Source organism: Sus scrofa, chromosome 10 (genome assembly GCF_054392235.1).
Source record: "Sus scrofa isolate SSC_HxYL_T2T_F1_AM1 chromosome 10, Sscrofa_HxYL_maternal_Yorkshire_Landrace_v2.0, whole genome shotgun sequence".
Classification (NCBI taxonomy): domain Eukaryota; kingdom Metazoa; phylum Chordata; class Mammalia; order Artiodactyla; family Suidae; genus Sus; species Sus scrofa.
This window is the reverse complement of record NC_139392.1, coordinates 19,267,364-19,280,761: the sequence shown is the minus strand read 5'-3', so window position 1 is coordinate 19,280,761 and position 13,398 is coordinate 19,267,364. Positions and strand designations below refer to the sequence as shown.

The 13,398-nt window shown below is 38.2% G+C and overlaps 1 protein-coding gene across 14 annotated transcripts in view; it reads left to right on the top strand.

Annotated features, from left to right (window-relative positions):
• AKT3 (AKT serine/threonine kinase 3) overlaps positions 1-13,398 on the top strand; it is a 301,843-nt gene that overhangs the window by 120,414 nt on the left and 168,031 nt on the right. For 8 of the 14 annotated variants that reach the window (XR_002336106.2, XM_084978747.1, XM_013980051.3 and 5 more), the window contains one exon: positions 12,997-13,122. The exons of 2 other annotated variants lie outside the window; for them this stretch is intronic. Coding sequence is in view for 5 of the 12 variants with exons in the window: in XM_013980051.3 (XP_013835505.1) it covers positions 12,997-13,122 (126 nt within the window). In the remaining 7 variants the exon portion in view is untranslated. Of the gene's footprint in view, positions 1-12,899; positions 13,153-13,398 lie in introns of all 14 variants that reach the window. 4 more of the 14 variants (XR_014817071.1, XM_084978746.1, XM_084978744.1 and 1 more) reach the window with 2 other exon arrangements.

Here is a 13,398-nt window from a genome sequence, read left to right as displayed (position 1 = left end):
ATTTCATTCTTTTTTATGGCTGTGTAGTAGTCCATTGCATGCATATATATGCATACTATATATATAGTAGTTCTATTTTTAATTTTTTGAGGAAACTCTATGCTGTTTTCTATAACAGATGCCCCAGTTTGCAGTACCACCACCAACATACTGAGATTCCCTTTTCTCCATGTCTTCTCCAATTTTGTTATTTCTTGTAACAAATTCTATTTTATTTTGAATAGTCCATTTACTTTTGTGTAGTTTAATATGTTGTATACATTTAAGCACTCACATTAGGCACTCACTAAATCTTTCTTGATTAGCCATACTTTTAAGAGGTTTTATTCATTTAACAAATGCTTATGTAATACTTAGTTTGAGGCAGCTGTTATATGGGCGTTACAAATGTTAATTGATTTCTCATTCACTACTGCTGTCCCCGTTTGCCAGAAGAGAAAGTTTAGGCACAGAGAGATGAGACAACATGCCCAAGAGTTGGCATTTGAACCCTAGACTTGAGAGTGTGTGCTCTCTTCTCTGCTACGTGGGGCTTCGTCTTGAAAGCTTGGGCAGCATGGAGGAGTAGAATTTTTGTTGATTTCAATAGATTTTCATTCAAATCTCAACTTTGTCTTTTGCTTGTGACCAGTGTCTCAGAGCCTCAGCCTGACCGTCTGTAAAGAAAGTGCCTCTTTCCCCGCCTCTCCCTGCCTACGTGCAAGGTCTCTTGTGCACGATGCCTGAGCACAGTGCTTGGCTCAGTCCATTCAAGGGTGTCCTTGCCATTCTTACACCCTCTATACGGTACACGTCTCAGGAAGTGTCCCCCTAGGAAAAGCAAAGGAGAGACGCAAGAGGTTACCACCAGCCGTGGATTCAGCCTCAGAAGGAGAGAGTTGGTGATTTCATGCAGTGTCATTTTGGGTACCTTGCTATTGGGAATTTATTATAGGAGACCGTCTGTTGGTGAGTGTCTAAGATGAGACCTGATTCTGTTTTGTTGCATCTGAGTCGAGAAGGCAGTGATTTTAACTTCGGGTTGAGATGGTTGAGTCACCTGGGGGTTTTTTCCAAATGGTGCAGGCCTCTCCTCCTCATGAGTGCACACAGCCTTCTCTGCCAGCGCCGTCTCCCTGCCATAGTGAGGCACTCTTGTTGGTGTATATTCTACCCATCAGGTGTGTTAGAACAGAAAATGGATTGAGCTGCACAGGGCTGTGTTACAGTGGGATTTCCATTTGAGAGAGCTGCTACGAGCTGGCTCTGTTCTGCGCAGTGGTGGGTTTACACGTCCATTCAGTTAATGGACGATGCCAGCCTGCTCTGCAGTGGGTGCTGGAGGAGGTCCCTGTGGTGAGTCGGTCGGTTTGGAAATGGACTCGGCACCTCCCAGTTTGACATTCATTAATGAGGCTGTTTATTGAGGTGTAGGCTATTACATTAATTTTGATATTTAGAGAATATGATGTGAAATGGTTACAATAAGGAAGTTCTAAAACCTTCTGATGAAAGCTTTTTAAAATGGTCCGTTTCTTTGGAATAGTTGAAAATTCTGTGGCCCTAGCTACTTGTAATAGTGCAGGAATGACTATATGTGTGGTGTTGGGGACTTTGTGCTGTAATGCAGAAAGCAGATTAAAAAGAAAGCTTTGCTTTTGCAATCTCCAAGGGCGTAAATGTAAGCAAAATAATAATTTAGCTCACATTTAACCCAGCAGGAAGCTGAGTACAAATCGAGTAATTCTCCACAACATATCTACAGCTATGTAAACTAATCTCATGGTTTATTCTTCACTAAATTACCAAGATGCTATTTTTCTGTTGGCTAGTTCGTTATGTGTGCTTTTCTCACAGTAAAACTTAATACTATAACTCTATTAAGATGTTCTTAGGTTTAAAAGAATAATTAATAAGTATCAGCTTTTTGGCTTGCAATGTAATGTTTCTAAAAACAAAGGGAACTAGGATTTGATTAATTTATAGAATACTATGAAACAAGTACCAGAATGCTTAAAGGTAGATGGTAATTGTGCAATTTTCTGGATAACAAAAGAAAATTATAAAGTAGACTAAGTACTGGCAGACCAGGCACTCTGAGATCTTAGAGAAGCTGGCACTCTACCATCTTGTGGTATTCAGTGCATAGGTAACGTTCTTATCATTGCTTCAGCTTCAAACCAAATATGGACCCCAGCCTTCTTTAGAAAATAGATACGAAAACCATACCTAATATAAAAATGACAAGTTCATGCATTATGCAGTGGAAGCAAAATTTCTTGATTCTAACGTGCTTTTCAAAATAATCCTGAAGGAGCATATGTGGTAAAGCAGAAGAACGTGGGTACATCTGGAAAGCTTTTAAGACATCTTGGAAGCACAATGCGAAATCACCAAAATTGTAAACCCCTTCCATCTGGCCAGTTGCCGTGGTACCCATTGACCAGCACAAGAGCAGACAAATCTCTCAAAGACCGTATGTGATAGCCGGACAAGCTGGGTGAAATCATCATAAAGATTTTGCAGTGTGACTTGATTAATCAATACTGTGCAGAAAACCACAAGAGGCAAAAAACCAAGCACGGGCAGCATCCTGAAATGGGAAAGGTTAAGGTGTGCTGTATGTCGTGCTGGCGGGAAGTAGCATCATCAGCTGTATAACCATGCTTCTCTGCTTGTATGGTCGTCGGGCTTCAGAGAGGAATGGGTGCAGTGCCTCATCTTGAATTACCACAGCAGCAAACCTGGAGTAATCAGTTCTTTCATGAATTGTTGAAGGACCATATGCTGATATGCCTCCCAGTCTCTTCCTCCACAGTAATGCATCAAACAGCAGTTATTATTGAGCACTTTTTTCAGGAGGCACATAGGATGCTAGCTGGAAATGCCAAGGCATAGGAGGTGTTGCCATTCCTCAGTATGACTTCGTGGACTATTAAGAGTGATTAAGAAAGTGGGAGAAATTTTTATTTTGAATTTTAATTGCTCAATAACCTGCTTTTTCCTAGCTGACTCTCCTCACAGCTGCCTCTGTACCTAAAGCTCCATGAGGACAGGTGCAGTGACTGTATCGTTCGTTGCTGCATTCTCAGTGCTGTTTTTAGTGCCTTTTTTTTTTTTTTTTTTTTAGTATTATACTTACTAAGTATATTTGAATGAGTGAATCTATTAGAAGCCCATTTTCCCCAATTTTAAATAAAATTGTTGAAAGAACCTTATTCTTTGCTCTATGGTACTTACTGAACAGTACCTTAAAATGAGTGAGCTGGACAGGAGTCAGTAATGCTTTTGGCGTGTTTTGCAGACATCATCTAGTTTTCATACATCATCAACACACATCCAAAGCTGGTTAATGGCTGTTTGTCCAAGAGGTTGCATAAAAACACCATAGAATTTAACAATTGTAATTTGCCCAAGGGCAAAGTAAAACATCCTTGGAAAGGACTTAATAAAAGTAGAATAATAACCTAAAAATACAGGTTTTCAGGAGCTGGAAAGTCTAGTCAATGTATATTTAGTAATCACCTACAGTATGCAAAAGCACTTTGATTTATTAAAATTTCAGATTGTCCCTATGCAGTTGAAAAATTGTTGCTATGCTAGCTCACTGCAGTGGAGATAATATTTTTTAAAATTTAGGGTTACTTTCAAGACATCTGTAAAAGATTACCACTTCAGTGAAAAACTCATTTCTACTCCCTGGCAGAGGCATAAGTAGGGCTTTTACTTTGAACCAATTGGAATATGACAGTTGGATCTGCTATTTAGAAGTGTAACAGGCTGGAGTTCCCTGGTGTCACTGCTGTGGCTTGAGTTCAATCTCTGGCTTGGGAATTTCCACAAAAAGTAACAAGCAATTTCAAGGATTGCAATTTTTTTTCCCTTTTTTTTGCTTTTCCTTTTTTTTTTTTTTTTTTTTTTTTTTTTTGCTTTTTTTGTTGGCTGTACCCATAGCATACAGAAAGTTCCTGGGCCAGGGATCAAACCCATGCCACAGCAGTGACTCGAGCTACTGCAGTGACACTGCTGGATCCGTAACCTGCTGAGCCACATGGGAACTCCTGGAAATGTTTTATTATCGTGCATTTCTTCAGTAACTATATTTAGTTTTAAGATATTTGCAATATAGCGTACTGTTAAGAATTATATATTCAGTATTTATTTGTGGTGCTAATACTTATTTATGAAAATCCACTAGTGGAAAAAAGATTCCACTATGTTTTCTTTTAGGTAGTTCATATGTGTAAATGTGGTTCGCATTTGTCAAAAAGTAGCCAAGTACTTACTGGGAACCATAAAATTAAATAGATTTTATACTGAAATTAACATCAAACCTCATTTTGTCTTAGATAAAAATGGACTCATAAAGACTAATGGCTTTTTAAAGTCACATAAATTTATTTTTATTGAAAGCTGTCATTTTTTGGTTTAAAGCACTCCTTTGGAAATTCTTAAAACATTTACATTTCCATGATAGTATATATACCCTGTGTATGTCATTTAATAGAGCTAATTCAGAGAGATCTAGGATGTTTGCTCTTTCTTTGGAAAATTAGTTACTCCTCTGATAGCTGTTCTACCCCTATCTTAAAAAAGAGGTAAAATATTAAATTAGTGCTATGTTTTTATATTGGATAACCTTTTTTATTCCTTTACACAGGACTCAAGTATTATATACCTGACACTAGCTAAAGAGACTTTTTTTCTGCTGACGGGAGTAAATTTATCACTGTTGCCTCATTTATGTTAATTCTTCTGAATAAGTGCTATTTTGATTAGTAGGATATTTGATATGCAGTTGTAGATGGATTGTAAATGATAATACTAGAAATCATAATTTTTTTTTTGTCTTTTCTAGGGCCACACCTGTGGCGTTTGGAGATTCCCAGGCTAGGGGTCTAATCAGAGCTGTAGCCACTGGCCTATGCCAGAGCCACAGCAATGCCAGATCTGAGCCATGTCTTCAACCTACACCCACATCTCCTGGCAATGCCGAAATCCTTAACCCACTGAGCGAGGCCAGGGATCGAACCCGTAACCTCATGGTTCCTAGTTGGGTTCATTAACTACTGAGCCACGACGGGAACTCCTCATTTAATAATTTTAAAAAAATCTAACACTTGCTGTGTGCCAGGTAATGTTCTAAATCCTTTTGCATTATGTCCTTACAAACTCTTCAGGTAGGTTATGATTCTCATTTTTCAGATGAGGAAACTGAGGTGTAGAGAGGTTAATTTCCTACAGGTCATAAATGGAAGAGTTGGGATTCAAACTCAAGCTATCCCTCAGAGATGACAAAAACAAACAATAATACATCTTAAAAACTTAAGTTATGATTAAACATAGAAATACAGTATAAAAAGCTGGATATTCTCAGGAATTTTAAGTTGATATTTGTTTCAGCTTTATGATGAGTCATAACAATACTGCCTCTTTCTTGACATACCTGTGAAAATACCTTCACCTTCTTAGCCAGCGATGAGCTTTGAAGCCTATATCTAAGCAAGTATGAGTGGCCATTGGTAATTTTAAAAGCTGTATCACCTATATTTATTACAGAAACCAGAATTTCAGTTTGAGATTGTTAGAAGTAAATTATTAAGGTAAGAAAGATGACAATAGTCCAGAATCTGAAGTCATTATATATAACTAAATAAAACAGCTTCTTCCACCTCACCATTTCATAGATAGGATTCTCTTCTGTTTATAGGAGTGATGTGGATTTTTCCCTTTTCATGCAGAAGATATTAACTATGGGTCTCTGTACTACTCATGCCAAGAACTTAATCAGTAGGGTTTTTTGGGGGTTCTTTTGTCTTTTTGGGGGGAGGTTTGGGTATCTATAAACAAGCCTTTGTTGGGTTTAGGGCTGAGAAGCTGCGTTAGTTTTCTCAAGCTGCTGTCACAAATTACAGCAAATTGGGTGCCTTGGAACCACAATGGTTTATTCTCTCACAGTTCTGGAGGCAAGAAGTTAGCATTAAGGTAGCAGCAGGTGTAAGTGAGAATCCAGGTGTAACTGTGGAGACTTTGGAGGAGAATCCTTCCCTTGCCTCTCCCAGCTTCTGGTGTCTTCATGTGTTCCTTGGCTTGTGGTCATCACTCTACTCTCTGTCTCCATGGTCACATTGCCTCTTCCTCTTGTCTGTATGTCACATCTTCTGCTTCACTGTTACAATGATATTTGTAATTGGATTTAAGGCTCAGCCAGATAATCCAGGATAAGCTTCTCAAAATCCTTAACTTAATCACATCTTTTGCCAATAAATGTTCCTAGGTTCCAGGGATTAGGGTGCATCCATATCTTTTGGGGTTCACCATTTGGTCCACTACAGAAGCCAAAATAGCAGAAATCTTTTTGGAAAATGTGTTTTGATATTGGTAATAGCATACTTCAAAATACATAAAGCCTCCAGCCAAGGAGTATGAGAAAGAATTGGAAGCATCCATTAAGATAGAAAGTTGTGATGGTATCTTATCCAGGTATGACTAGTGTTTGCTGAAGGTTTATCATGACAGTGCATGCAAATTTCCGGTGTATATTGATGCTACCCATAAAATAATCTCTTCAGAAAACTTGGTATCCCATAAATGCTTTATTTAACCAGACTTTCTCCCCATTATAATGAGGCTGCCTCTTAAGTTAGTTGAAATCTATGGACTATAAATATGAAAGCAGGAAGTTCCTGTCATGGCTCAGCGGTAACGAATCCAACTAGTGTCCATTAGGACTCAGGTTCCATCCCTGGCCTCACTCAGTGGCTTAAGGGTCTGGCCTTGCCTTGAGCCATGCTGTAGGTTGCAGACATGGCTTGGATCCTGCTTGGCTGCGGCTGTGGCTGTGGCGTAGGCCGGCAGCTACAGCTGCAATTCAGTCCCTAGCCTGGGAACTTGCATATGCCATGCGTGGTCCTAAAATACAAAACAAAACAAATGAAAGAATGATGCAACTTAGTTTTAATGTAGCAGGTATAAACTTAAGTGTAGATGCTGTGCTGATAAGATGTGATTGATTTTTAGCAATCGATCGTAAAAGAATTGGTGGCAGAAAGCGTACTTTTAATCTAGGCACCTGGCCCTGTAAAAGCCAAGACTTTAGGGTCCTGTTTTTAGAACAGCCTGAGAAGATGTGCCGTATTTTGAACTCTCTGCCTCAACTGAGTGAGAAAAGTGTTCACTTCCTTTTCCATGACCAGCTGGGCAAGACCCAGTTTTCCTGGGATCTCCAGTGCTGCAGAAGCCATTCTACTTTGCCGGCAGTGTGCACAGTCTCTTGCCAAGATGCTGTGAAAAACTATAATTTTTTATATTCTTTTAAACTAGGAATATCACCCTTCTTCTGTACCTGGGTCTAGAAGGTGGCAAGAAGCTTAATTTTCTGTTTTATTAATACTTTATATGAGTTAGTGTCCTCTGTAAGGTCCATTTCTTTGGGCCTTAGTTCCATTTTTGGAACTAGAGGATGAATATTTAATTAGGCTAACACATTGTGCTATTATATGAGCTTTACTTGAGAATGTTTATAGAAATCTATAAAAAAGGGTCTGCTTTCAGGAAATATTCAGAACCCTTCTCCAAATTTTAGAGGGCATCTGAAATCTGGTATAACACTGAAATAGAAGCTTTATGAGTTGGAGACCATGGGGTTTTTTTGCTTTTCAGGGACGTAGCTGCAGCATATGCAAGTTCTCAGGCTAGGGGTCAGATTAGAGCTACAGGTGCTGACATACACCACAGCACGGCAGTGCCAGATCTGGGCTGCGTCTGTGACCTGTGCCACAGCTCATAGCACTGCCAGATCCTTAACCCACTGAGCGAGGCCAGGGATTGAACCTGCATCCTCAGGGATACTAGTCAGTTTCATAACCCACTGAGCCACAACGGGAATTCCCTGTGTTTGCTTTTTTTTTTCTGCTGCTGTGTCCCCAGCCCTTAGAACAAATTGATAAATATGTGCATGCACTCTAAGTACTTTCTCAGAAAGTCAGTTCACATTATAGACGAAAAATAACAATAAAAATTGGATTCAGGAGTTCTTTGTAAATTTGAGATCCACTATTAGTTTAATGTAACAGTACAACTGTTGATTAACAATCAAATAAATTAATAAAATTTTGTGATAAATGCTTATTTTTCTCTAATCAAGAAGGGAAATTTTGACTTTTCAATTTTTCTTCTGGGATAAATGGTTCTGTCAGAGTCTTGGTATAATGTACTATGTAGCAAGGGTGCATGATAAGTTTATTTTTAAGAACATTTTGACAACCAGAAGCCCTGCCATAAACCACGTAAAATATTTTAAATTTCCTAAGATTGGTTTAATAAAAAACATGAAATGTATGTGGTGATGTTTTGTCTTTCATCTGAGCTTACATTTAGTGGCAGACAGGATATTATTCTTAGAAATGATAAGGAGTATTCTTTCTTTATATACGTATATGTATCTATATATTCTTTTTTCCCCGTACTGTCTTCTATCATGTTCCAGCCCAAGAGACTGGACATATTTCTCTGTGCTGTACCGTAGGTCCCCATTGTTTATCCATTGCAGAAGTAATAGTTTGCCTCTATCAGCCCCAAACTCCCCATGCATCCCACTCCCTGTCCCCTCCCCACTGTCAGCCACAGGTCTGTTCACCATGCTCATGATCCATTTCTCTTTACAGGAGTGGAGTTGCTGGATCACATGGTAGTTTTATATTTATAGTTTTTTGAGGAACCTCCATACTGTTTTCCACAGGGGTTGTACCAGTTTACGTTGCCACCAACAGTGTAAGAGGGTTCCCTTTTCTCCACACCCTCTCTAGCATTTGTTATTTGTTGACTTGTTAATGATGGCATTCTGACCAGTGTGAGATGGTACCTCATTGTAGTTTTGATTTGCATTTCTCTAATAATGAGTGATATTGAACATTATTTCTTTTAATTATACATTTTTTAAGGTAAGGTTATTTAGAACTCCTAAAAAAAAATGAATACAAAGAAATGGTGTTGTCTCAGTTTTTTATTTAAAATTAAAAAAAATGCTGTTTCATTTTCTGTTGTAATTATTGAACTACTACTAATTATTTACCTTCTGAAACTTAGAACATTTTGTGTCAATACAAATGTTACTGTTTTAAAATAGTAGCATTTGGTATCTATATATGTCACTGATGAGAAAATTAATAGCTAAATGGTTTCAAATTTTACATAGGAGTACTTAAATATGAATGGAAAAATAAGTACAATTAAGAAAACTTTTTTTAAGATTACTCAAAATTAGTTAACTTTTTTTTTTTTTTTTTTTGTCTTTTTGCTATTTCTTTGGGCTGCTCCTGTGGCATACGGAGGTTCCCAGGCTAGGGGTCGAATCGGAGCTGTAGCCACCGGCCTCCGCCAGAGCCACAGCAACGCGGGATCCAAGCCGCATCTGCAACCTACACCACAGCTCACAGTAATGCCGGATCGTTAACCCACTGAGCAAGGGCAAGGACCGAACCTGCAACCTCATGGTTCCTAGTCGGATTTGTTAACCACTGCACCACGACGGGAACTCCCTAACTTTATTTTTTTAACCAACTTTTTTTAAATTTTTTATTGTTATTTCCCCCAACACACTTTTTTTTCCCCCACTGTACAGTATGGGGACCCAGTTACACATACATGTATACATAACTTTTTCTCCCATTGTTGTGCTGTGTTGTAAGTGTCTAGATACACTTCCCAGTGCTACACAGCAGGATCTCATTGTTAATCCATTCCAAAAGCAGTAGTTTGCATCCGTTAACCCCAAACTCCCACTCCCTTCCCCTTCCCCCGGGCATCCACAAGTCTCTTTTTCAAGTCTATGATTTTCTTTTCTGTGGAAAGGTTCATTTATGCTGTATGTTAAATACCAGATATGAGTGATATCATATGGTATTTGTCTTTCTCTTTCTGACTGATTTCACTCAGTATGAGAGTCTGTAGTTCCATCCATGTTGCTGCAGGTGGCATTATGTTATTCTTTTTATGGCTGAGTAGTATTCCATTGTGTATATACACCACGTCTTCCTAATCCAATCATCTGTCGATGGACATTTGGGTTGTTTCCATGTCTTGGCTATTGTGAATAGTGCTGCAATGAACATGCAGGTGCATGTGTCTTTTTTAAGGAATGTTTTGTCTGGATATATGCTCAAGAGTGGGATTGCTGGATCATGTGGACGTTCTATGTATAGATTTCTAAGGTACCTCCGTACTGTTCTCCATGGTGGCTGTACCAGCTTACATTCCTACCAACAGCTCAGGAGGGTTCCCTTTTCTCCACACCCCCTCCAGCACTTGCTGTTTGTGGACTTATGAATGATGGCCATTCTGACTTTTTTTTAAAGGGAACTGTGGGTTTAGCATTCTGGTTTTATAAATTAGGCCTGTTTTTTCACATTAGGGCCGTATCTTTTAGGAAATGAAAGTGAGAAGGGTGGTCTCAGGTTTTCCTTTTCTTTCTCTTCAGTTCCTCTTGTGTGCTTATGCATTTGTGGGGATGTTATATATGCATATTCATTTAGTAAGTTATTGCTGAGCATCAGTCCAGTGGCAGTCGCTAACTAGGTTGGGCACTTGGAGTATATCCCTTCAAGGGAAAAGAACTGACAGCATTTATTGCCAGTGGTGAAAACTGACTTTTAAAGTGGAAAGGAGAATTTTGGAGAACATACCTGCTTCCCAGCTTCCCAAGTGCTTACTTTCCTGATGTGATTTGTAGTGATAATGAATATAACTGTGTAATGAAATGTGTCAATATTTGGTGAACTTGATGGGCCAGTGTTCTCTAAATGACCAGTGTGTGATGGTTTGGAGTCCTACAGAGTGTAAAAGAACTCATTCAGTGTGAAATACAGACCAACGGACTTCACATAGCAGAGGACAGAAAGAAAGGTCATTGATAATGATTTCACATTCCACATTGCAGTAAACCTTTTAGAAAATGACTGCTTGTTAAATGCTGGTGTAGTATCAAGGAAAGACATCCATAACTAATTGAATACTCTTCCCTTTTCTAGCTACAAATCTGTTTTAATCAGATTTCCCCCCATATATTTCAACTGAAACAACATACTGTAACAGGTTAAATGTAGAAGCAGGTATGAGAATCTGGCTATCTTATATTAAGCCAAAGATTAAGTTAGAGATTTGCAAAGATGTCAAGCATTTCTTCCTCTAATTTTTTAATTTTTAGAAAATTAAGCTATTTTCATAAAATTATTCATGTTTATGGTGTTTATTACCTTTAAAGAAAGTAATAAAAGTTAAAATTTTCTTTTCAGTTTCTAACACAGTAAATATTATAGATATAATCTACGTAAACAAAAATTTGTTGGGTATATTTAAGTATTAAAAATATTAAAGGGGAGTTCCCGTCGTGGCGCAGTGGTTGATGAATCCGGCTAGGAACCATGAGGTTGCGGGTTCGGTCCCTGCCCTTGCTCAGTGGGTTAACGATCCGGCGTTGCCGTGAGCTGTGGTGTAGGTTGCAGACACGGCTTGGATCCCGCGTTGCTGTGGCTCTGGTGTAGGCCGGTGGCTACAGCTCCGATTCGACCCCTAGCCTGGGAACCTCCATGTGCCGCAGGAGCGGCCCAAAGAAATAGCAAAAAGACCAAAAAAAAAAAAAAAAAAATTAAAGGGTTTAAAGAGGTTTGGGAAAAGAAGTTTGAGAATTGCCAATTCAGAAGTATAACTCCACACGTAAAATACATATTCAGATGATATTATGAAAGTGTGGAAGAGCTCACATTTATACTAAAAGGCTGATACTTTAAACAGTAAGGAGTCAGTATTTTTGATCAGAAAATGATATAATCAAAGCAGTACATACTGCATTAGAATTAGGTGGCAGTGGTAGTTGCTTTAGGGTGGAAGGGGGATGAGTAGAATGGGGCACATTCACAGTGCCCTAGCATTTGGCAGATGTGCTGTGTTAGGACAGTTCAGGTGTGGCTAAGCAGAGAGACTTGTGGAGGTGATACTGACCTAGCTCCTGATGGAGAGGAGAGGGAACAGTCAGATGTTAGGTTTGAGCTTAGGTAACTGGTGTCAAGGGAAACTGATTTGTAGGGAAAGTTGAACTGCTTTTAAAATTTTTGTAGTACTGTGATGAAGCATTTGAGATTGGCTAGCCAGGTAGATATAGCCAGTAGACAGCTGAAAATTTAGACCAGGTAGCCATTGAGTTCTTAGTAGTATCATTGGGCACCTGCGTTGTTTAAAATTAAATAGAATCCTCTCTGAAGTAAGCAAATGGTGATCTGACTGCTAATATGTATATTTTAGTGGCAAATTGATAGCTTATATTAAAATCTGATAAAATACGCAGTTACTGAGTATTATGTGCTTGGCACTATGCTGTGTGTTCTTAGTTATTACATTTGCGTGTATGATTGTGTGTGTGGTTTTTAAGTTCTATTAACCCATGTTCTTTCATTTCCTTGATTTGTTTACAGCATTTGTGCAGTTATTTTCCTATTCATAATAGTAAAATGTTGTTGAAAGAAGTTATGATCAAGATTTAACAATGAGAATAGACTTTTTCCCTTTCTTTCTAAAAAATGGCACAGTTAGTTTTGGTACATGGAAGAGAAACATCTTTTTCGTGTCCCTCTTATGATAAGTGTTTTTCATCGAAATTCCTTGATACTGTGTGGATGATTTACCAAGGCTTTCTAAAACGGCTGAAAATACACGCTAACAACCATCTGATATGAAAAACTGAACAAAATGTGTACTCAGATGAATGATTCTCTGAAGAAATAATGGTGCAAATGAATTATCAAAGTGTGAAATCATTAAAAACAAAACATGTTTGGGTTTTTATTGAATGTTAATTGCAGGCTTATGTATTTTCTTTTGTAAGCTAAGTTAAAAGAAAATTGCCTATCTAAATTTTTGGAGGCCAGTGTTGTGGGACATATATTGTACCATAATTTATTTTTCACATAAAAGCTGCTGTTCATTTTTTTCCCTAGCATTAACATGCATGCTTTCCTCATGTAGGAGAATATATAAAAAACTGGAGGCCAAGATATTTCCTTTTGAAGACAGATGGCTCATTCATAGGATATAAAGAGAAACCTCAAGATGTGGATTTACCTTATCCCCTCAACAACTTTTCAGTAGCAAGTAAGTTAATTATAATTGTTGATTCACGTTGTATTTATTTATTTTATTTGTATGGCCTCATGTGAGTATATCTTAGGATAGATGCAAAGCCTAGGAAAAAATTTAGGTTTGTATTTCATACCAGAGAAATTTTCAGCTCTGATAGAATTTCGGTTCTATAGCATAGGGCTTACCGATAATATGTGGTCTTATATAATGTCATATAGTTTAATATTTTTTAGAGTTAGAACTTGAATGTGATAAATACAATTTCCCAAATACATACCGGAAGATTTT